The sequence below is a fragment of the Hyperolius riggenbachi genome, chromosome 2, assembly GCF_040937935.1.
Source record: "Hyperolius riggenbachi isolate aHypRig1 chromosome 2, aHypRig1.pri, whole genome shotgun sequence".
Lineage (NCBI taxonomy): Eukaryota > Metazoa > Chordata > Amphibia > Anura > Hyperoliidae > Hyperolius > Hyperolius riggenbachi.
The window spans coordinates 149,252,141-149,277,413 of NC_090647.1; the positions used below are offsets into that span (position 1 = coordinate 149,252,141).

Sequence of the window (25,273 nt, forward strand, 5' to 3'; positions counted from 1 at the left end):
GCATGCTTGTTTCAGATGTGATTTAAACAATTACTACTGTAATACATTAAAGATCAACAGGGCAGCCAGGCAACTAGTGTTTAAAATGAAATAAATCTCACTTAAAGTGTCCTATAAGTGGAACAATTTGTCCTCTGGAGAAATTGCACAGCCGGACCAACGCAGACAGTGATGCCCAATTTCAGCAACCTGGAAGGCAATTAGCCACATCGGAGGGGCAGAAAGGAGAATGGGGACAGGGAGTGGTGGGCCTCAGGACAGCTCACCATGCATGCCAACACCCCCCCCCCCCCCCCCCTCATTTTTCCTTTATTTTTTGCATATTGTATCCTTTCTGTAGCACTATCTACATTTAGCACAGGACCATTAACCATGACATCATTTAATACTCCCATATGTGCATATACTTATCCATTTCCACCTAATACATACTAGAATACTAGTACTTAAAGTGATAAAATATCAAAGGCAGTTACAAAACTGCTCAGTAATGTATTAATGTGTACTTCCAATGTAACTAAGAACCCAAGAGGTACGCTAATGTCATGTCCTCATGAGCCCTTACCAGCCAGGTTCTAGCACATAGCTGCTGCCCCTTTCAGCAACAGGACTGCCTTTTCTCCATTTCCCAGTGCCAAAACAGAGAAAAGGTTCCATTTTCTGCAAGGGGCAAAGCTACACAGTAGAACCTGGCTGATATGGGCTTCAGTGTGGATTCTTACGAAGAAGCCAGGTCATAATTTCACATTAGTGTACCTCTATCTAGGGTAAGTTACACCAGAGGTAGGCTTTAAAGGAGAACTGTAGTGAGAGGTATATGAAGGCTGCCATATTTCCATTTAAGCAATACCAGTTGCCTGGCTATCCTGCTAAGACTCTGAACAAGCATGCAGCAGATCAGGTGTTTTGACAAATATGACAAGATTAGCTGCATGTTTGTTTTTGGGCGTACGAGAGAGAACGGCGCCGGAGACTTGGGCGCAGGACACAGCCAGTATATGGCTAATCCTGCTGCCGCACAAGTCCGGGCCGTGTTAATTACTATTCCCCCTCCAGGCCGACATGGATAGTGGGGGAATGAAATAATTCAGCTTCCAGCAATAGCTGGAAGCCGAATTATTGTTTTAAAAGCAACTTCAGATCCGTCTTCTGACGGCGCTGAAGTTACTCCATGTGCCTGCGATAGCCGTAGTTCCTATTACGGCCTATGGTGGCGCCGGCTGCGCCCAAGTCTCCTGCGCTGCTGCGCCCAAGTCTCCAGCGCTGGATTTACCGTGTTCGTGTTTTTGGTGCGATTCAGACAAAGACCAGCAGGGCTGCCAGGCAACTGGTATTGCTTAAAAGGAAATCTGGCAGCCTCCATGTACCTCTCACCACAGTTCTTTAAAGCAGAGTTCCCCAACCCTGTCATCAAGGCCCACCAACAGTACATGTTTTGCAGGAAACTACAAACATGCACAGGTGAGGTAATTAGTGTCTCAGCAGAGCCGATTAACCACCTCTGTGGATTTATACATAGTTACATAGTTATTTTGGTTGAAAAAAGACATACGTCCATCGAGTTCAACCAGTGCAAAGTAAAACACCAGCCCGCTCCCTCACATATCCCTGTTAATCCAGAGGAAGGCGAAAACCCCCCCACAAGGCATGGTCCAATTAGCCCTAAGGGCCCTTTTCCACTAGCAATCGCTAGCGTTCACGCTAGCGATTGCTGAATCGCAATTAGCGGCGATTCCCCGACGTTCGCGGGCCGCGATTTTGCTATGCTATGCACTGCATAGCAAAATCGCAGCAAAAGTCGCTCCGCGGCGCGATCGCGATCAAGTAAAAAACGAATCGCGGTAGTGGAAATGACCTACCGCGATTCCTATGTTAAAAAGCAAACCGTAGCGATTGTAAAATCGCTAGCGGTTTGCGTTTTTGCGATTCAGCCAGCGCAAACGCGCTGGTGGAAAAGGGCCCTAAAAGGGAAAAAATCCTTCCCGACTCCAGATGGCAATCAGATAAAATCCCTGGATCAACATCATTAGGCATTACCTAGTAATTGTAGCCATGGATATCTTTCAACGCAAGGAAAGCATCTAAGCCCCCTTTAAATGCAGGTATAGTTTGCCATAATGACTTCCTGTGGCAATGCATTCCACATCTTAATCACTCTTACTGTAAAGAACCCTTTCCTAAATGACTAAAACTTTTTGCCTCCATGTGCAGATCATGTCCTCTAGTCCTTTAAGGCCTAGGGACAAAAAGCTCATCCGCCAAGCTATTATGTTGCCCTCTGATGTATTTATACATGTTAATTAGATCCCCTCTAAGGCGTCTTTTCTCTAGACTAAATAAACCCGGTTTATCTAACCTTTCTTGGTAAGCGAGACCCTCCATCCCACGTATCAATTTTGTTGCTCGTCTCTGCACCTGCTTTAAAACTGCAATATCTTTTTTGTAATGTGGTGCCCAGAACTGAATTCCATATTCCAGATGTGGCCTTACTAGAGAGTTAAACAGGGGCAATGTTATGCTAGCATCTCGAGTTTTTATTTCCCTTTTAATGCATCCCAAAATGGTTAGCTTTAGCTGCAGCGGCTTGGCATGAGTACGATTATTTAACTTGTTGTCGATGAGTCTCCCTAAATCCTTCTCCAAGCTTGAAGTCCCCAACTGTATCCCATTTGGCTGAATGGAGTAATGGTTAAGGGCTCTGCCTCTGACAGGAGACCTGGGTTCAAATCTCAGCTTTGCCTGTTCAGTAAGCCAGCACCTATTCAGTAGGAGACCTTTGGCAAGTCTCCCTAACACCGCTACTGCCTATAGAGCGCGCCCTAGTGGCTGCAGGTCTGGTGCTTTGAGTCCGCCAGGAGAAAAGCGCGATATAAATGTTCTGTGTTTGTTTATTTTGTATGGTGCTAGACCATTGGTACGACCAAAATGCATGACTTTTTCAACATTGAATTTCATCTGCCATGTATGTGCCCATATAGCCATCCTATCCAGATCCTGTTTCAATATGACATTATCTTCCTGAGAGTTGATGATTCTGCACAATTTTGTATCTGCAAAAATAGCAACATTGCTCACTACTGCATCTACTAGGACACTAGGTCATTAATAAATAAATTGAAGATACAAAACATGCAATGTTGGTGGGCCTTGAGGACAGGATTGGGGAACACTGCTTTAAAGGACATCCGAGGTGACATGAGATAAACATGTGTATGTACAGTGCCACACAACTATGTTGTGCTTTTTTCTTTCGCTGCCTCAAAGTTAAAAATCTGTATGCAAGTGAGTTTGTCTGGGTCGGACTGTAGCATAACACTTCGTTATCAGGAATTGCAGTCATAAAACACTCCTGGCAATAAACAGATTCTGAGAGCAGGAAAGAGATAAAGGTCAATAATTAATAGATTCTAGCTCTGGCATACTTTAACGCATGTGTCATTAAGAGATCATGGAATAGTAAAAAGTAGATTTGAATATAAACTAAAACCATGGGATAGCTAAAAAAGTAATTTTTATAAGACTGATACAATTCTCTATTTTCACCTCGGATGTCCTATAAGAACACATTGAGAAGTTTTAATCTACGGCACTTACAAAAAAAAAAAAAGTCTTTAAAGGGGCACTGTGGGGAAAAATTGAAAAATTTAAAATATGTACAAACCTACAAAGTAGTAAGTTTTTTCCAGAGTAAAATGAGCCATGAATTACTTTTCTCCTATAATGCTGTCACTTACAGTAGGTAGTAGAAATCTGAAAGAAGCGATGGGTTTTGGACTAGTCCACTGTCCATCTCTTCATAGGGAATGCTCCGGGATTTAGAGTACATTTGAAATCAGCGCCAGTAGACTTGGGCGCAGGATACAGCGGTATATAGCTGATCCTGCTTCTGCACAAGTCCCGGCTGTGTTCATTACTATTCCCCCTCCAGGCCGCCATGGATAGTGGGGGAATGAAATAATTCGGCTTCCAGCGATTGCTGGAGGCCGAATTATTGTTTTTAAGCAACCTCGGCTCCGTCTTCTGACGGAGCAGACGTTACTCACTGAGCGTTGCAATAGGAGTGATTCCTATTGTAGTCTATGGAGGCGCCGGCTGCGCCCAAATCTAGCAGCGCTGAAAAGCACTGCTCCAGGGATTTATTTTCAAAAGCACTTAGTGAACTGCAGTTGCTCATTCCAACTGCCAAAAAAAAAAAAAAAAAACTTTAGCGAGCAGGGAAGCTGGCCAGCATCATTGTTTAAATCCTTTTTAGGGACTCTTTATAAAGAATAAAACCCTTGCTAAGAATCCCCCATTAAGAGATTGTGTAGTCCAAAACCTGATGCTTCTGTCAGATTTCTACTACCTACTGTAAGTGACAGCATTATAGGAGAAAAGTAATTTATGGCTCATTTTAGGCCTCTTTCACAGTGGGACGTTGTGTTTGAGGCAACGTTAAAGTCGCACAACGTGCCCCTAACCCAGCGCATGTAGGTTATGAAATTGGACGTTATTTTGCACTGCGTTGTGTCTTGTCACCTACTGATGGAATGAAAACAGTGCATGCGTTACATTAAAAAACATTGCTGAGCATGTGCAACACACTGCAGCAGATTTATTGCTAAACGCACAGCATGCAGCACTTTCTAAATATTGCTACACGTTACACAATGCAACGCGTGCACTGTGAATGTCGCACAGACTTTGTATTGCTGTGCGTTAGTCTGCGTTATAATTTTTTTTATAACGTGCAACTTTAACGTCCCACTGTGAAAGAGGCCTTACTCTTGGGGAAAAAAAAAAACAAAACAAAACACTTATTTGTATATGTTTGTACATATTTTAAATTTAAACATTTTACACCATAGTGCCCCTTTAGGATACCAGAGAACTTTGTACAAACAAGAGCAGGTAGGTTACAAATTCCCACTTCACCTTCTCTCCTCTCCCCCCCCCCCCCATAAAAGCCCCTATAAGTCGCACACTACTGCGCAATCTCTGGCCCAGCAGCACATTCTTAATCACACTGCTGTGGCAATGAGTGCTTTGCGCACACAACTCAGTACGCAACTTATGGGGCTTTTACGCAACTTATGGGGCTTTTACTAGGGAACAGAGGGTAGCGGAGGTGAAAAGGTAGCGGCAGGCATAAAAACTCCTGCACATACATGTCTGCTACCTCAGTTTGTACAAAGCAATCCTTTAAAGCGCAACTGAAGCGAGAGGGATATGGAGGCTGCCATTTATTTCCTTTTAAGCATTACTAATTGCCTGGCTATCCTCATGATCCTCTGCCTATAACACTTTTCGCCATAGACCCTGAACAAGCATATGAAGATCAGGTGTTTCTGACATGGTCAGATCTGACAAGATTAGCTGCATGCTTGTTTCTGGAGTTATTCAGACTCAACTGCAGCCAAATAGATCAGCAGGGCTGCCAGGCAACTGGTATTTAAAAGGAAAATATGGCAGCCTCCCATCTACTTCTCAATTAAATTGTCTGTTAAGGAACTTTACACATTTGAAAGAGAAGGAAAGAAAACAACTTAAGAGCATTCGCTTATTAGGAACCATCCTTAAAATGGCACTTTATTTAAAAAAAAAAAAACACAAACAAAATGACATACCAGACAAAGCATATTCTACAGAAAAAGGCACATTTCAAGTGAACAGTTTTCTGTTAATATTCTTCTCCTTCATCCTCTGCATCAGCACTGTCGGCCCCAACCTCCTCATAATCCTTCTCCAGGGCAGCCATGTCCTCACGGGCCTCAGAGAATTCTCCCTCCTCCATACCCTCACCCACATACCAGTGCACAAAGGCACGCTTGGCATACATAAGATCGAACTTATGATCTAGTCGGGCCCAGGCCTCTGCAATGGCAGTGGTGTTGCTCAGCATACAAACAGCACGCTGCACCTTGGCCAGATCACCTCCTGGAACCACTGTTGGGGGCTGATAGTTAATACCAACCTTGAAACCAGTTGGACACCAGTCCACAAACTGAATACTGCGTTTTGTCTTGATGGTGGCAATAGCTGCATTAACATCTTTGGGCACCACATCACCACGGTACAACAGGCAGCAAGCCATGTATTTACCGTGACGTGGGTCACATTTCACCATCTGGTTAGCAGGCTCAAAGCAAGCATTGGTGATGTCTGCTACAGTTAACTGCTCATGGTAGGCTTTCTCAGCTGAGATAACTGGGGCATAAGTGGCAAGAGGGAAGTGGATACGAGGATAGGGCACCAAGTTGGTCTGGAACTCTGTCAGATCTACATTCAGTGCTCCATCAAATCGGAGGGATGCTGTAATAGAGGATACAATCTGACTAATAAGACGATTCAGGTTAGTGTAGGTGGGGCGCTCAATATCTAGGTTTCTGCGGCAGATATCATAGATGGCCTCATTGTCTACCATGAAAGCGCAGTCCGAGTGCTCCAGAGTTGTGTGAGTGGTAAGGATGGAGTTGTAGGGTTCAACGACAGCTGTGGACACCTGGGGGGCTGGGTAAATGGCAAACTCCAGCTTGGACTTCTTTCCATAATCAACAGAGAGACGTTCCATCAGCAGGGAGGTGAAGCCAGACCCAGTACCACCACCAAAGCTATGGAAGACCAGGAAACCTTGAAGACCCGTGCACTGGTCAGCCTGTTAGAAAGAATATATTGCATTAATTGAATAGAACGTGAAAACATGCTCCAAGCTTAATGCACACCTGATCCATGACGAAGCTACACAAGGTAAGCACAAATGTACGTTTATATGCTGCGTCAACATACCTCTGTACGCTGTCCATTCTCACCCCCCCCCCAAACAAAAACCCAGGACCACCATGATGGAAAGATGAAAAAAGTAAGTTACAAGTGTATGCATATACATACATTTTTAGGTTACTGTATTTATAGTAGACCGACATCTGACAAGGTTTGGACTAGCCAACCTCCACGTTCTCTGTTTTCTGCATTTTCAAAAGCACTCACTGGATTGGCAGTTACTCAGGCGAAATGCCAAAATGGCATGCAAATGAGTAGGGAGGCTGGCCGGCATCTTAATGTGACTTTTACTAAGCGCCTTTGCAAAGAAAAGAGAAAATACTGAAAACCCTCATCCGATGGACTAGTCTAAGTTCATACTGTCAGCGTTCAGAACGCATAGAAATCCAAAGAACCGCAAGTTGAAACTGCATGCGTCTATGCGTTTTTCTTGCGTTCAAATGCGTTTTGCACACGTCACACAGGAAACAAAATTATGGATAATGCACGCAAAAAACGCAATAGCATGCGTTTTTGAAATGCCTCTATAGACTTTCATTGCGTCCGTTTCTGTGCACGACGCACAGAACTGCATGCAGCAATGCGGATGAGAAACATAAGTCTCATACGCATACATGTGAAAGAGGCCTTTAGAAAACATTAGCAGACGTTTCTATGTGCAAAGTCTGCTCGTATGCGTTCTGTAAAAACGGTTAGGAATGCAGTCTGAACGGGGCCTTAAACCTGTCAGATATTTACCATCTACTGTAAGAGACAGCAACATAGAAGTGTAATTTATATTTATTTATAAAGCACCAACATTCCGTTGCGCTGTACAATTTATAGCCCATATTACTCTAAGAAATGTACTTGCATGCATTTTAAATGTTACACTACAATGGTCCTTTAAGTGTGAGATATGGAGATTAAACCAGGTTAGCTTAACTGAGATATCCAGGATTATCCCATTCAGACCTGATCATCACTGCTAGAAGTAGGACAGCACTGGCTTTAATGCTGCCCTTTTGGCTGCATTTGATTGTTACAACACTACATACAGTACATTTGCAGAAGAGATGGCCATGAATTCAAAATTAGCATTTCACCAACTAGTAACAGACCTAGAACAATGACTGCATGTCTATATTCTGTGCTTGCTTCAGAAAGCATCATTAAAACAGATATGAGACAAAGTTACTAAATAGGAGTCAGTACACTGACTACAATCACAACTGCTTTCATATTACTGTCTGCACACTTCATCGCCATATTTTCTTACCAGCTTGCGGATCCTGTCCAGCACAAGGTCAATGATTTCCTTGCCAATTGTGTAGTGGCCACGAGCGTAGTTGTTGGCAGCATCTTCTTTGCCGGTGATGAGCTGCTCTGGGTGGAAGAGCTGGCGGTATGTACCTGTGCGCACCTCATCTGCAGATAAAATTTAAAGTGGTAAGTTTCTGTTTTTCAAACATTTGCTGAACATTTTAGGAGTCATTTGAGAGATCCATGCCCCCACTGTACACATCCAGTGCCCTTAATCACTCAGTCACAAGATATCCTCAAAGCACAACTACCACACAAAAACACTAATAGCAGGTGGATTGCAAACTGGTTACAAAGGGCAAATATGAAGATCAAGCTATACCATACAGGTGGACCCATTTTTAACAGAAGCACAAAGTTGATTCAAAACATCTAATAAGTTGAAAATTGTGCAAAAGGTGGAGGAAAATTGCGCAAAAGGTGGATCTAATAAGTTGAGTACTGTAAGCCCCCCTCAAAAAAGTAACGAACCTGGGGCTTCTACCGGTCCCATGCAGACATCCTGTGCCCGCATCAGTGACAAAATTCCCCGGTCCCCCACCACAGGACACTTCTGGTTTTTGCAACTAATGTCAAGCCACCGCATCTGTGCAGTCCTGGCTCCCGTCGCCAAAAGTGAGCCACAGTAGGGAACTGGAGGTTTTGTCCCTGCGCAGGCACATGATGTCTGTGGGGGACTGGTAGAAGCTCCAGGTAAGTTAAACTCTTTAGGGGACTTACAAGTACTTTGATATAGAGGGAAGAGATGAACTCCTATAACAACTAGAAAGGTTTTGTCCTACTTCGATGCCACAGCCTGCACAACATTATACACTGTAGTAGCTTCAGCCTAGTTGACCAGCTGGCTTGAAAGCTTACTTCCACCAGTTAACCATTCTGCTCAATGTGTAGTAGTCCTGTAATACTAAAAGTGGCAATAGGTGGTATGTCAGTGAGAAGGAAGAAAACTCCTGGAACACCCCTTTAACACCTTTGAGAAGGACTCCCAATTTTTTTTTAACACTTCTCTTTCATGGTGTTTCTAACCATATGTTACAAATACAGTAGAATCCATTTATAGGAAACTTCAAAGGACCTGGCAAAACTGTTCACTTTATCAGAATAGGTCATACATTCAGTATGGTTGAGACCTGGGGACTGAGCTTACTATATCAGAGTTTAATATAACTGGATTCTACTGTACAGGTATTTACTTGTTGAACCGCCACTTAGATTTATGAGCCAAATGTTGAATTAAATTACCTAACAAAGTCCTCAGACTTGGTGACTAACAGCTAGGTCCTATAAAGCTCTTTACTAGGCCTTTCTGAACTTGTAAAGCTCCTATATCTTACCAATGACGGTGGGTTCCAGATCTACAAACACAGCTCTGGGGACATGTTTGCCAGCTCCGGTCTCACTGAAGAAGGTGTTGAAGGAATCGTCCCCTCCTCCAATGGTCTTGTCACTGGGCATCTGCCCATCAGGCTGGATGCCATGTTCCAGACAGTACAGCTCCCAGCAGGCATTACCAATCTGCACACCAGCCTGGCCAACGTGTATGGAGATGCACTCACGCTGTAAGGACAGAAAAAAAAAAAAGGAATTAAATCAAATTTTTCCAGCAGATTAAATAGTTTATCAAATATGCCTGTCCATTGAACAGTATTAAGATTTACAGATGCGTCAAGCTTTTTATAATCTCTATAAACTGCTGCAAAGATGTGGTGAAAAAGCTCTAGCACAACAGCAACTGTCAATTGGTTATCAGAATTCAGCAGAGATTTGATAAAGATTAGAAGCTGCAATGTGTGAATGAAAAGCTAAGCTAATCCTACTGTTGAAAGTCAGTTTGCTGTATAACCAGGCCACCAACCTCCCACTTAGAACATCACATTTTAAGGAGCTTACAAGCCAGACTGTCAGTTCCTCCATCTAAAATCATGAATTGTAAAACAGTTTTCAGGTATTTAACCAAAAAAACTATAGCCAAAGAAATTAAAAAGATCAGAAATACTTGAGCGAGATCTGCTAATAAAACCCAGTAACTGGCATGAAACCAGCATAAACCACCACTTTCAAGAGTTTCTGTACAAAAGCAGCTGAACATGTATCCATAAATGGGAATGTATTTGAGATTGTAGACTGCATATAAATGTGAATAAATGCCTTTTACAATAAAAAAATACTGCACAAATAAAAGACAATGAACTATCACTGTACTGGGTAAATGTTTCAGTTTCCATGTTAAGTTGCAAAATGTTTTTCCAAGGACCCTGAGCTACTTCCAGCACTTATATACAAAGCTCAATTGATGAATGCTCTGCCTCGGTGTCCCTGGCACTCCCCAAGTTTGTCAGCCTCTATTGTTCCACACGGCAGCTTAATCATATGCTTCACATACTAATTTTTGTTCTACTCTATAAACCGGCTGAAACCAGCAAATTTCTCTTCAGTGACTCACAAAAGAATGCCAGGCCGGCAGCAAGGGGATTAGCCATGCTGCAGTATACAGACCATTTCAATAAATTATAGCACAGTTCTAGCACGTGCCTGCAAAATAAAATGTAGCAGCAATGCTAGAAGGAAACGGGTCAGGATCTGCAAAGTTTTAAGGCGAGCTGATCTTGCCATTTAAAATGTAGGCACCATCAAGTCGCAGCTAGTGTATTTTGTACACTAAAAAGCCATTCCAGTTAACCCGAGAATACAGGAACAAACTGAACAGTGGTTTTGACCGACTAGAAGCTATGGCACCCCCTCTTGCTGTACTAAAAATCTTTCAAAGCACCCTTATTTGTAGTTCATGTGCTTGGTGGTTTAACTGGAAGGTACAGAACTGCTTCACACAAAGTAATGCTTGAATTCGAAATTGAAGTCAATGTGGAATTAAGGCGCCAGTGGGAAATTTTAAAGGGACTCCGAGCTCATAAAAAAAAATGAAAGCTGTACTCACCTGGGGCTTTCTCCAGCCCAGTGCTGGTCGGGAGGTCCCACGACGGCATCCTGGCTCTTCTCCCCGCTCCGGAATGGCTGACAGGCCGCAGCCCGGGCGACACTTGCCCGAGTGTCGGGCTGCTCCTTCCGCGTATGACGAGGATTACGTCACACGCCGGCCGCCTCGCAACATCATGTGCAGTACGGCGCATGCGCGCTTTAATCGTGCATGCGCAGTACTTTCACGCCGGCCGCCGTGATGATGCGAGGCGGCCGGCGTGTGACCTAATCCTCGTCATACGCGGAAGGAGCAGTCCGACACTCGGGCAAGTGTCGCCCGGGCTACGGCCTGTCAGCCATTCCGGAGCGGGGAGAAGAGCCAGGATGCCGTCGTGGGACCTCCCGACCAGCACTGGGCTGGAGAAAGCCCCAGGTGAGTACAACTATCATTTTTTTATATGAGCTCGGAGTCACTTTAAGGAGTCTGCTCCACAGCAAATTTAGAAGTAACCAAGAAAGAAAAACATTTTCAAGGGCCTTGCTAAGAAGGCTACTAGAATTTGTGCCTCCTTGCCATAAGTGGTCAAATTTTGCAATGCTCAGTCTAAGTATTGTTTCACTTTTTTTTAAAGTGACTTTCTGAAGAGAAACTACCAATTAAAAATTGTTTGAGGTTAGTAAAATGAAAATGTATCATGGGTTCAATCATTACTAAACCTATAGTCCCAGGCAAGTCCAAATTAGCATTTAATTGAACATCTCAGTAATTTAATAAGTGAAACTCTAAAGAGTCTGATATATTTCAGTATGGCCATGTAGGTACTTGTTTGGTCTATTGCATGAATTACTGCATCAGTGTGGCATAGAGGTATCAGCCTATGGCACTGCTGAGGTGTTATGGACGTCCAGAGTGCGCTTTGAGAACATCCTTCATCTAGTCTGCATTTTTGGGTCAGTGTCTCATCTCCCTCTTGACAATACCCCAAAGATTTCCTATGAGACTGTTTAGGGCAAGTATGGTGGCCAATCAAGCATACAGTGCTACTATGGATATTAAACCAGGTATTGGTGTTTGGGCTGTGCCAAGTCCTGCTGGAAAATGGAACCAATACCTAGATAAAGTGTGTCAGCAGAGGGAAGCATAAAGTGCTGAAAAATATTCTGGTAGATCCCTGTGCAGTTTGGACCTGATAAAACTGAGGCCCAATACCAGTAGTGGAACATGGCTCCACAAATCACTAACTGGAAACTCCACAGTGGAGGTCAAGCAACATATGTTCTATGCCCTGCCACTCTTCCGCCAAACAAAATGCAAAATGCACTGAAAAGGCGGCTTTGGACAACTGAGCAACAGTCCAGTCCATTTTCTCTAAAGGCCAGGTAGGACGTTTCTGATTGTGTCTGGTTCAGGAGTGGCTAGACACAAAATACACCAGTTGAACACCATGTACTAGAATAGTCTGTATGTGGCGGCTCTTGAAGTAGTACCGATTCCAGCTGCAGTCCACACCTTGCAAATCTCCCACAAATTCCTGAATGGGCTGTGCTGCAAAATCTTCTCAAAGTCTGCAGTTAATATGGTTGATTGAGCCCCTTTTTCTGTAATCCTTTTCCCTTCAACTCAACTTTCCATTAATATGCTTGGATATAGCACTCCGAACAGCCAGCTTTAGCAGTGGTCTTTTGTGGCTTCGCCACCTTGGAGGATTTCAACGACTTGTCTTCCGGACAACTCAAGTCAGCAGTGTTCCCCATGATTGTGCGGCCTACTGATCCAGAAATCATCAAAGCGGACGGAAACCAAACTTTTTTTAATTGAAAATATTTAGTTGCACCACTCTAACACATACAAAGATAAATAAGCACTCCTTCAAACCTATGAGCATTTCAGTGCATGCTTTTCAGCCTTCTCTTTTAATAACTAGGGTTATACTGGGGCAGCCATTAGCAATTCCTCCATTGCTTGACACCACAGTTTGCCGGATTTTGTCCAGCAATTTGAAAGGAAGGGAGGGGTTCCCACAATAAATGTAAAATATTTTATATTTGTCATCATGCAACCAAAAAAAAGCTGCTATTTATTATCATAATTTAGAAAATAGATTTTATTTCTGAAATCTTGTATTTTTAATTTGGGTCCACTTTAAAGGCTCAGGACTCCTTTGCAGATATTTTGGGCCAATTAGTGGAGTGAAATGAGACACCACGAGTCTACAAAATTGAATTTTATCACAAAATTCTAATTTTTTGAGATATTGAATTTAGGGCTTTCATAGCTATATTCAGCAAAATGAAAAGAACAGACGCTCTAAATGGATCACTAGAGATTAACTTCCCCAATTGAATTTTGGGCCCATGTCTGACATTTTCTAGCCAAGGAACTGGAACAGCAGCAGTTTCAGCTTGACTATGCTAGAATTCAATGTATATCACAAATACTAAGTTTGAATCCATGGAGCTGACCTGCGTGACCTCAAGTTAACATCCTCTAGCATTCACTCGAGTCATCACCAAACCTTCTCAAATATGGCTAAATAAAATGAAAGGGGAAACAACATTCTGGATCAGTGCAGATGAGAAGTTTTGATGAGGTCACAGGACAAGATGCCTGGACTTTAATGCCAAAAATTCTCTTGAGGTTACCAGCAGCACCACTACTGTACAAGTATTGCAAGAACATACTCTGACACCTACAAAACAGAGCACCAAACGAGGTAGCAAAGTGAAGAGTGAATGTTGCTGAGCGGGTCTACGTTTATAGAGTGCATAATTTAAAGTAAAAATAGTCTTTAAAGAGAACCAGAGACTATTGCAAAAAGATTTTATACATACCTGGGGCTTCCTCCAGCCCCATAAGCCTGGATCGCTCCTTCGCCACGATCCTCCGCTGCCTCTATCCGCCGGTACTGAGCCTCGCACTTTTGGCCAGTCGATGCAAGCGCAGTGCGTCACTGCCGGCAGACGCGGCCAATTTTCCGCATGCACAGGGGCTCCCTCCATATCCCTTCGCATGCTCCTCCATACTACGCAGGCGCATGCGAAAGGATATGGAGGGAGCCCCTGTGCATGCCGAAAATTGGTCGCGTCCGCCGGAAGTGACGGGACCCAGTAGCGGCGATAGAGGCAGCGGAGGACGGTGGCGTGGGAGCGATCCAGGCTTATTGGGCTAGAAGAAGCCCCAGGTATGTATAAAAGCTTTTTCATTTTTTCAAATCACTTCGTCTTTGGTTCCCTTTAACCCCCTTGGCGGTATGAAAAATACCGCCAGGGGGCAGCGCAGCAGTTTTTTTTTTAATTATTTTTTTTTTAAATCATGTAGCGAGCCGAGGGCTCGCTACATGATAGCCGCTGCTCAGCGGCATCCCCGCCGATCGCCTCCGGCGATAGGCGATCAGGAAATCCCGTTCAAAGAACGGGATATCCTGGAGGGCTTCCCCCGTCGCCATGGCGACGGGACGGAATGACGTCACCGACGTCGGGACGTCATTGGGAGACCCGATCCACCCCTCGGCGCTGCCTGGCACTGATTGGCCAGGCAGCGCTCGGGGTCTGGGGGGGGGGCGCGCGCCGCACCGGATAGCGGCGATCGGGGTGCTGGCGCAGCTAGCAAAGTGCTAGCTGCGTCCAGCAAAAAAATTTAAGTAAATCGGCCCAGCAGGGCCTGAGCGGCACCCTCCGGCGGCTTACCCCGTGTCACACACGGGGTTACCGCTAAGGAGGTTTAAAGGAATACTGTAGGGGGGTGTCAGGGGAAAATGAGTTGAACTTACCCGGGGGCTTCTAATTGTCCCCCGCAGACATCCTGTGCCCGCGCAGCCACTCACCAATGCTCCGGACCCACCTCCAGTTCACTTCTGGAATTTCAGACTTTAGAGTTATTAGGGAAAAAATTTATAAATTAAGTGCTACTTACCAGGGGCTTCCTCCAGCCCCAAGCTCCCAGCATGTCCCTCGCCGCAGCTCACTCCCGGCGATGATGTCAGGCCGACCGCCACGTGGGTCGAAGCAGACTGCGCAGTGATGGACAACATCGCTCACGCAGGCCGGACGTCATCGCCCGGGAGCGAGCTGCGGCAAATGGCTGCGGGGAGGGACATTGGGAGCTGTGGGCTGGAGGAAGCCCCTGGCAAGTAGCACTCATTTTCCCTGATAACTCCTTCAAAGTCTGAACACTGCGCCTGCGTTGCCGTGTTCTCACTCCCGCGTACTGCACAAGCACAGACCATACTGGGCCTGCGGAGCGGAACCAGAGCATCTGTGAGTGGCTGTGCGGGCACAGGATGTCTGCGGGGGACCATTAGAAACCCCGGGTAAGTTCAACTAATTTTCCCCCCAACCCCCATATAGTCGTCCTTTAAGATTCTAATTTCAGATTGCATGCAAATTTAAAATAAATCTGTAGTTTTCAAGCATGGCTGCACTGCGTAGGCGCCAGTAGAGTTCATGGCCGCAATCAGTGTACCACATTTAACGTTGTTGAACATCTAAGGGGGTTCCAGCCCAGGAATTTAGGGGCGTAAGAAGATCAGGGAAACCTCTAAACTAACTTTAGTAGGTGAAAACCTCTGGAAACAGCAGGACGTGTTTTAGGCCGCATCTACACGAGTAGATGCGGCCGCGATGCTTCTTATCAATCGAGCCGCATCACGGCTCGATTGATAAGATCCGACAGGACGGATCTCTGCTCGCTCCTCGCGAGAGGACAATGGCAGGGAATCGAGCGGAAGATAAGCGGCGGGGACGAGCGGGGAATCGAATGCAGAGCACGCGGAAGAGGCGATCCGGCGGCTAATCAAGCCTCATCTACCCGTGTAGATGAGGCTTAAGATTGTACCCAGATTGGAATTGGTCCAGTTTGTATTCCATATTTATGCAAGTTGACCTAGTTCCCCTCATTGACCATCTACATAAAACCCATCCCTGCAATAGCACCAATGACTGCTACTAATTTGGTATTTTACTTCACCAGTCACATAAAATTGACATGTGTACACTATGTACTGAAAAAATAGAGATCCTATCAATGCTTAGTAGCAAATAATGCTGGGCATACACGAGTCGACCCAGCGGCTCAATTAGCCTCCGGATCGACTCCCGCTTGTCCCAGCCGGCGCTCCTTATCTTCCGCTTGATTCCCCGCTATTGTCCACATGCAGGGATCGAGCGGGGTATCGATCCGGCGGGTCATTGGACCTGTCGGAAATCATCAATTGAGCCATCAGCAGCTCAATTGATAAGGGCGCATCGGCCCATGTATGCCCAGCATAAAACAGGTTTTGTAGTGAGTACAGTATTATCAGAAACCGTAACCTAAATGGAGAACGTTTAGCCAGTCAACTAACCCCTTGCTGAAAGTCTACGCGTGACTTTATAAAAAGACTATGGTTCAAAGTCAGTATAAAGGCCTCTTGCACACTGCAAGCGATTCCGATTCCGAATCAGTTTTTACATCCGATTCAGATTTGCAGTGTGCAGGGAGCAAACTGCAAATCGGAATCTGAATCGGATATAAAAACTGATTAAAAAGCGGAATCTGAATCGGAATCGCTTGCAGTGTGCAAGAGGCCTTAGAGAATGCACACTTTGTTACAGCAAGACAGCTGATCTGCTAGGCCCTGAGGACACAACAGCTGATTCAGCTGTCTTGTTGATAAGTTATTAACCATCCTTGGGCATTTACTGAGCATATCTGCATTTCATACGCTCTGAGGGAACCAGAAGTAATGCTGCCTCTGGTGACACACATTGAGTCAGCATTTCATGAGTCACAGCAGGGTAGAAGGAAGTAATGATCTCACCCTATAGATTACACCTGACCATGTGCAAAAACGCAGACTACGCCCTCGGCACATTCTTCCGCGATTTGATCATTCCATGAACAAAAGGATAAAATGTGAGAATACGCTATTGTGCAATTCAGCAGAGCCTAACTTGTATACAATTAGTATTAAACAGGGGCATCAATAAGTACACCCACACTACAAAGTATTGTTTAGGCCTATAGTGACCATGCCCCTCTGCACCATCAAGCCAATGGGTTGGATCTATTTAAAAATAAAGCAGGCCATACACTGGCTCGATTCACGGCCGTTTCGACAGCAGATCCGATCCTGGGATCGGATCTGCTGCCAATCGCTTGCGCTAAACGCACCCGCCGATCCGATTCCCTCCCGAAATCGGATCGGACCGTCGATCGCGCCGTGCGGGAAATTACCCTCGATCGCCCGGCGGTAGGAGCGCGCCGCTTGCGGCGTACGATTCGGGCCCGATCCGAGCATGTATACATTACCTGAAGCTGGCTCCGGGGTCCTCTTCTCCTCGCTGCACCGCATTTCCGCATCTCCCAGTGTACGCTTATACTTCCTGTGTCACTCCGGTGACCAGGAAGTTGAAATAGAGGGCGCTCTATTTGAACTTCCTGGTCACGGAGTAACACAGGAAGCGCCGGGATGGAGCAAGAACAGCAGTGCGGTGCAGTGCAGAGAAGACGCCCGGGAGCCAGCCTCAGGTAATGTATACGGGGGGGGGGGGGGGGGGGGGGACAGGCGGCAGGAGCAGCTGAACAGATTGTGATCGGTTTCAGGCTGAAATCGATTCACAATCTGTTTGCAGTAAAGGCAGCCATACGATCCCTATCTGATCAGATTCGATCAGATAGGGATCTGTCAGCTGGTCGATCTAATGGCACATCGACCAGTGTATGGCCACCTTAAACGTATCCCTTCTACTCCCCACCCAGAATGCCTCCTGGTCCTTCACGCTGCGTAGGTAATCATGTGCTCCTGTGGAAAGCATGAAGTCTTAGGTAGACAGATCTACTTATCAAATATATAAAGGCCCCACCAGCTACCAGATTTTAGGCAATATTTAATTCTATGAAAACCTCAAATAGAACCATGCAGATTAAAAAAATACTCAGTCAAGTGATTTTAAAGGACTGCTCCAGCAAACAAAACAAAAAAAAGGGGACAGTTAAAAATTCTGACACATTTTGGGCTAGTCCATCTCCTTATGAGGGATTCTCAGTGTATTCTGTTTTCAAAAGAATTTTCTGAGCAGCAGTTTACCAGTATAGTAACATACCAACCAGTCTCCCTATTCACACACTATTTTGGCAGTTAGACTTGGTAACTACCTTTCAAGAAATGCTTTTAAAAATAAAGAGAAACTCTGAGAAGCCCCCATGAGGAGAACTAGTCCAAAACCTGTCAGATCTTCCCTACTTTTTTTTTTGCTGGAGTGGTTCTTTAAATCCTGTTCTGCCAACACAAATTCTAGAAAAGACAATTACAATAAATAATTCTTTGCACATCGAAGCATTTGGCATTAAGTCAAATATTGAAGATCGGCTCCTTTAAACTGGTTTTATTCTCCAGGAAGCTAAGATGGCTGGCGATTCATCCGCAGCCTGATCACACTGTCCGTTAACGGCAGGAACCAATCAGGTTTCAGCTGTAAATGAAAGGAGATTCCAGAATTCTTTTGCTCCAGATCTCTGATCCTTTATTGGTAAATCAACCGTTATTCGGCTAGAGACATTTCTATTCCACAATTTCATTTTTTTTTTTTTTAACCACGCCTAAAGCGCATAGACCGAAGCCTCCCCGCATTGTTCCCGCTCCGTCATACAAACCCAGTCTTTTGTGTTAAATGAAACCCCATCAGCGCCTGTAAAGCCCAGAATGGCGAGATCCGCCGCACAGCGCGCCGCCCGCCTCTCCCTGCAGTGAAGATAGCGGTAAAGCGAAAGGCCACATGGCGCAGATCCGTTCCCTCGCCTCCCAGCAGCATCTCTTGTTAGCTGCAGCACAAAGCATCCCCCACCCGCACACACCGCAGCGCGCCTCTCCCCACTCACCATGACTGATCAACCTGAAACGTCCCAGCAGACAGAGGAGAAGGCGGTAAGGAAAGTCTGGATTCTCACCGGTCGACAGTAAGGAGTCTCGGTAAGAACTGCCCTGGAATGTTCTACGGCCGGGACTTTTTAACAACTTTGTCCTGGTGACGTCACTTGGGCAGGTCCCTCAGCTCAGGGTGGCCTCGTGTTCAGGGAGAGGCGCGGCTATTGGCTCTTTCGAACATTCGAATGAAAACGTCAAACGCCGAACCCAGTAATGGCGGGCGGAAGAAGCCGCTGAGCGGCGCTGTCACGTGGTTGCGGGTTTTCTTCCCTTTTCTCATGGGGATGCAGGCTGAGGCTGGGTGTGTGTAGAATAGAAGCAGCATCACGAGGCTTATCAGTGTGTTGCAGGCTGCTGCAGTGCCAACCCAGGTCGACTTCCAGTAATGCCATACATGGCAATGCGTGACCTCACTGCTGCAGTGTCTCTCCTAGGCCAGGTAGAAGTGTCCTTTGCCGAACGCTTTCCAGTTTGAACCGTGTACAGCCATCAGTTAAAAGTAGGAATGAAAAACTTCTGGATGTGGTGGAAGTTTATCATTTCCATAATATAGCTAATTCACTGAGAATTAAAGTGTACCTGTCACAAGGGGAGCAAGAGGATTTATACTCACCTGGGGATTCTTCCAGCACCATGTAGTCTGTCAGCTCCCTCGGTGTCTGGTCCAGTCTGTTCTGCCAATTTTAATAGAGGTAAAGTCCTAAGTTGTGCCCTTGTCGTGTGCATCCTGAATTGCGCTCCTGTAGCCTGGAGAATTCTGTGTAAGTACAAGCCTTAGGGCCCATTTCCACTTATGCCATGTGCAGCTGCGAGATATGCGGCGGCACTTCTTAGTCTGCAGGTACAGAGACGAATTCCATCAGCCGTGCCATGCACGGCTTTGAGATCTGCAGCCTCCCGCAAGGAAACTGATGGTGATGTCGGCCGAATCGCTAAAGCAAGCAGTTTGGCTGGCAGCGCCATTGTTTCCCATGGCAGAGATTTGCCTGCGATAAAACTGCGGATTCGGCATGGAAACCGCACCAGTGGAAATAGGCCCTTAACTGCACAGGTGCAAAACACTCCCAGCAACAGGAGCAGAATCGAGGAGGCTGGGGCTGTACATGTACAGTAGTACCTGAGTATTGGGGCTGATGGCAGAATGGAAGGCACCAGTTGGACACCAATAGAGCTGATGGCGTACAGGGAGCTTGGAGAAGCACCCTTATTCCCTTCTTCCCAGGTTTACTTTAAGAAAGACCTAAACTCAGGGCTTCTTCTCTGCTCTAAAAGATAAGCAACAGCATAAAAACCTTCAAAGGGTTAACATTCTGTGTTAGCTGTGATTTAAGCAAAAAAAAAAAATGGCTCTGTAGAGGTAAGCAATTGGATCCTCCAGAGGCTTATCCAATCCTTCCTGAGCCCACGACTGGTCTACGGGACCCTCTTCTGCAGCCGTGTACAAGCAGGGCCACGCTGCCAGCACACTTGATGGCCTGCACAAATCCTCTTGTACACAGAAGGGAAAGCTGTGCACAAGCACCTTCGAACTATTGCATGGCCTTGCCCCTGTGCGAAGAGGGACTCCGCACTGGAACAGCAACCTCGAGGGTGATGGGGGGTGAGCCCAAGGACTATCCAGATGCTTCCCTAAATTGAAGAAAGTATTTTAAAGAGAACCTGAGTCTGTCTGGAAAAAAAGAGAAAAAAAAACATTAACTCTTGCAGCTCATCTTCCAGATCCGACATGTTCGCTGTCGCTCTGCTTGTCCCCAAGAATAGTGCATGAGAGGGCCTAAACTCTGGCCATGCTCAGTAGCTCCTCTCATGCATTTTTTTAATGATCCTGTAGCCACTGCTCTGTCTTGAACAGTGTCTCAGACGGCTCTCTCTGCTTCTCAGATGACTGCAGAGACTTGAAAGCGTGAACAGTGGGCAGGGAGAGAGGTATTGCCTGAGTGGAGGTTCCAAAAGGAGTCCCTCTCCTGGATAGGAAGCCTCTTTCGGGGCAAAGCTACCAACAAGCTCCCTGTTGGGGGGTGTACCTGAGATAAAATAAAGACATTTATACTTACCTGGAGCTTCCTCCAGCGGCGCTGTCCTCTCAGGCTGCTCTGTTATCCCACAGTCAGCTCAGCTGAATTTCCCAGTTATGCTCAGTCACACTCCACTGCACATGCGCTGTTTCATGCAGGGCTGTGGAATCGGTACAAAAATCATCCGACTCTGACCCCCCAGCCCTGGTTTTGTCCTCTGGCTGCGCCCCCGAGACGCCCCCGAGACCGCTCTGCGCTTGTGCAGTTGCAGTCTGCACAGAATGCTCGTGGAAGCACACGCAGCCAGGAGAGCACATGCACAGTGGAGCGCAACTGAGGAATTCATCGGAGCTGACTGCAGGACAACGGAGTGGCCTGATAGGACAGCAAGGAGGCCCCTGGCCTACACGGGGCTGGAGGAAGCCCCAGGTAAGTATAAATGATTGTCTTTATTTTAGCTCACGTTACCCTTAAAGTGTACCTGAGATGAAAGGAAATAAAAAGTTTTATACATACCTGGGGCCTTTCCTTCGCCGTCCTCCCTTGCCTCCTGGATCCTCCGCAATTGAAAGACGAAACCGTTTATGTTCATTATTATGCAAGGTATGAGCATTTTTCAGCTTGGGTCTGCTTTAAAGGATACATGAGGCGAAACAAAGTAGCACAGCTTTACCTGGGGCTTCCTCCAGCCCCTAGAAGTCTCTGTGTCCCTCACCTAAGTAAAACTGCACTGCTTTCTTTCATCTCGCGTATCCTGTAAGCAGTGTAACCTGACTGACATATTATATTACATTTGAGTGTAACAAACGTTGGAGAGGCGGCTGCGGTGAACAGCACAACCACCGCAGCGGCCTCCAGTTCTCTGTTTAGCAATGTATCCATGCCTCAGGCGTCTAGCACGCCGAGGACGGGGCTGTCAGTTGCACATAGGGTTGCTTTGTCGCGTGCGCGCGCACAGACAGGACCTTAATGCGGGGAGGAGGTGCGTCAGCTGACCGGCCGGTCGGCTGACGTCAGAGGAGACGCTCGACGCTCCTCATTGGCTAATAGGAGGGGGCGTGCCAGAAGGGTCTCCTCTGCTTCATAAGCCTAGCTGAATCACTCACAACTTGTTTGCTGTTGCGAATACTTGGTGTTAGCGATCAGACCCTTAGATAGTTCCGGTGTGCTTTGATCCGGGAGGAAACCGGGGATTTCACACAAGATAGGAATTGTTTGATAGCTTTAAAGATTTATATTACTGTGTTATTATTTGTGCATGACTCTGGCTCGTTCTGACCACTCTTCTGCTCAGCGACTCTGTACCTCTGCCCACCTGTTCTTGCTGCCGACTCTGCTTGCTTATACCTTCCTGTCTGCTTCCCGATTTTGTACTGCATCTGTCTGTCTGTTGCCGAACCCGATCTGTCTGACTACTCCACTCTCACCAGAGGGCCCTTGACTCTGGTGAGGGGCACTGTAATGTTAGTACCCACCAGCTCCTCTGGTGAGGTATAGCCAAAGCTATCAGTACTACTGTTGCACCAATCACTCATTGCTATTTGTTGCCACATCAGCTTCTTATATACCAGTATTATAGGTGATTCTGCAGATCACCATATAATCAGGTATATATCTGCATTATAGGTGATACTGCAGATCACCTAATAATCAGAATTATGTTCTTTGCTGACACAAATCGTTACATTGAGGTGATTTCTAAATTCTTTTCCACACAGAACTACAGATGAAGATCCCAATTGTTAACATAGACATCGCAGGGAAACTCATCTGTCACACACACAGGTCAGTCTGAACTGCTCTTCCAGCCAGTGGCGTAGCTAAGGCGCTTTGGGCCCCGATGCAAGTTTTATAATGGGGCCCCCCAAGCACTCAATACATAACAATTTCTACGGCGCACCAAAACCTGCCAATGGCAATTACAGTGTCAGAGGTGCAAGAGGGGGATGGGAAACAGTTTGCTAATGATTACCACTATTCAAAGTATCTATAGAAGTGATCATTATGAGCACAGGACCAATAGAGAGCTAATACTGTAATTGAGGGAGGGCCCTTCGGGGCCCCTCTGGCCCAAGGGCCCCGATGCGGTCGCTACCTCTGCACCCCCTATTGCTACGCCCCTGCTTCCAGCCTGCATATAGATTTTCCAGTGTTTGGGACCACAATCTGAGTGCCAGAAACGAGAGCTGAGTAATAACAGACAACCCAATGCCCTCACATATACAATCAAACACTTGCCACCACATGCCTAGACAAAGAAACGACCTGAAATGAATTGCTTATACAAAGTATCTTTAATTTAACCCTTTTCTCTCTGCCAGATCTGTGACAGTTCTGCCTGTTATGGCAACTGACACAGCAGTGTAAACACAAATCATTTTTATAATAGCATTCTTAAGTGTATGCAATGCTGTAGCATATAAGGGTGCACGGTGAAGCTGAAATTTCAAAATATCATTTATAACAATGTTTTTTTTTTTTTTGTGTGGTTTTTTTTTAATTTCTTCATTATCTCCATTAGAATAATAAATACATTACAGGTAGTCCCCGGTTAACGAACGAGATAGGGACTGTAGGTTCTTTCTTAACCTGAATCTGTTTTTAAGTCAGAACATTGTGCCATCTCTGTCCCCTGTACCTCATCTGTGCCCCCTCCCCCCATGCCTCCAGTGTCACCCTCTGTGTCACCTCTGCCCTCTGTAACTGCTTTTACAAGTTTAAAAGCCATTTTTTTTAAATGCATTTTCTCAAAAACTACAAGTCCAATTTTTTTTAAAAAAAACAGGGAATCCATGCCGTTCGTATTGGCGGGTTGTTTGTAAGTCGGGGACTACCTGTATATTAAAATAACAGTGTTAAAAGGGCACAGGGTAAAGCCTAAACCCCCCCCCCCCCCACCCCTTCCTGATGCCTAACCCTAAAACCCCTCTTCCTGATGCCTAACCCTAAAACCCCTTTACTGATGCCTAACCCTAACCCCCTTCCCCTTCCTGATGCCTAACCCTAAAACCCCCCTTCCTGATGCCTAACCCTAAAACCCCCTTACTGATGCCTAACCCTAACCCCCCCCCCCCCCTTCTTACTGATGCCTAACCCTAAAGCCCCTCTTCCTGATGCCAAAGATAAAGCCCCCCTTCCTCATGCGTAACCCTAAGAACACCCTTTCTGAAGTCTAACCTTAAAACCTCCTTTCTCCACTGCAAATTACGTTAATTTAAAAAACAAACATTTCAAAAACAATACATTTGAAAACGAAAATTTTCAAACAAATTATTCTCCAACCGAAAAATTTCGGTTGAAGGGGCATGGCGCCCGCTATTTATCGGGCACCCAAATTTCTGGGACACAGCAAAGTTAGGTCTGATAATAAAATATACAGTGCTGTCGTTTATGGGACTGCTGGGGGAGTCTGAAGTAAGTTTAAAAATACAAAACAGATACTCACCTAAGGAGAGGGAAGGCACTGGGTCCTACAGAGCCTTCCCTTTTCTCCTCCCAGTCTCCATGTTCCCCCGCAGGCTCCCATGTTAGCAGTCCATGAGTATTTGGTCGTGGGCTGCTCTCTTCCGCATTGGGTAGGCTTCAGCAGTCTCCGGAAGCACTTGGGCTTCCAAAGGTCCGTATTGCACACACACAAGTGCCCTCTCGCGTGCGCAGTACAGGGCCACCGAGTGCTTCTAAAGACTGCCAATGTCTCCCGCAGCAGAATAGATTCAAATGGAGGTGTGATGATCCGCTCAGCTGGCTGCACAGGCAGACAGCTGTTTGTCCATTCCTCTAGTCTGTGGGCTGCAGGTCTCTGGAACAGAGACCTGTCTTTTCATTGCAAGTTTCTGTTCTGTTCTCTTGCTGGGGAATTTGCATACATTCGTTATGCAAATCCCCTACCTGCCTTCTTTGATGACTGGCACTATAAGAGCTTTATCTTTCCCAGAATGCTTTGCTGGTCATTTCCCTTCCATGCTCAGTTCCTGATGGACACTGCTGGAGTGTCAGCCATTGCTATCTAGTATAGTTAATTCCTGGGGGTTGCTTTTGGCTCCCCTTCTAGCCCAGTCAGGTTGTATTATCTGTATTGCCTGTTCTGTCTTGTCTTGCCTGTTTGCCATTGTCCTGTCCCTATGGTGGTTGACAGGAAATGGTTCTGATCTATGTTCTTGGAGTATAGCTGGTGCAGCGGTTGCTACCAGCTATCTCTTCTGTTCTGTTTCCTGGGATCGCGCTAGCTACTTTGTGCTAGCGCTGGGCATCCTTCTGTTCTGTTTCCTGGGATCGCGCTAGCTACTTTGTGCGAGCGCTGGGGATCCTTCTGTTCTGTCTTGTCGGTCGCGATTGCGCTGTCACCAACGGCGGTTGATAGCGAATCGTTCTGTCTTG

The 25,273-nt window shown here is 46.0% G+C and overlaps 2 protein-coding genes across 2 annotated transcripts in view; one reads left to right on the top strand and one right to left on the bottom strand.

Annotated features, from left to right (window-relative positions):
* Nucleotides 1-25,273, top strand: part of LOC137545906 (tubulin alpha-1B chain) — a 267,551-nt gene that overhangs the window by 45,959 nt on the left and 196,319 nt on the right. The gene's annotated exons all lie outside the window — the stretch shown is intronic.
* On the bottom strand, nt 5,535-18,977 carry LOC137545905 (tubulin alpha chain). Its single transcript, XM_068267671.1, has 4 exons — nt 18,836-18,977; nt 9,396-9,618; nt 8,018-8,166; nt 5,535-6,634 (listed from the first exon to the last, which is right to left on the bottom strand). The coding sequence occupies exons 1-4, from the start codon at nt 18,836-18,838 to the stop codon at nt 5,660-5,662; spliced, it is 1,350 nt and encodes a 449-aa protein (XP_068123772.1). The 5' UTR covers nt 18,839-18,977; the 3' UTR covers nt 5,535-5,659.

Bases quoted from the DNA above. Each gene is read 5' to 3' on its own strand.
- LOC137545905 (XM_068267671.1), bottom strand. The intron at 8,167-9,395 runs GTAAGATATAGG...TTTTATCTGCAG, and splicing joins TCTGGAACCCACCGTCATTG to ATGAGGTGCGCACAGGTACA. The intron at 6,635-8,017 runs GTAAGAAAATAT...TCTTTCTAACAG, and splicing joins TGGACAGGATCCGCAAGCTG to GCTGACCAGTGCACGGGTCT.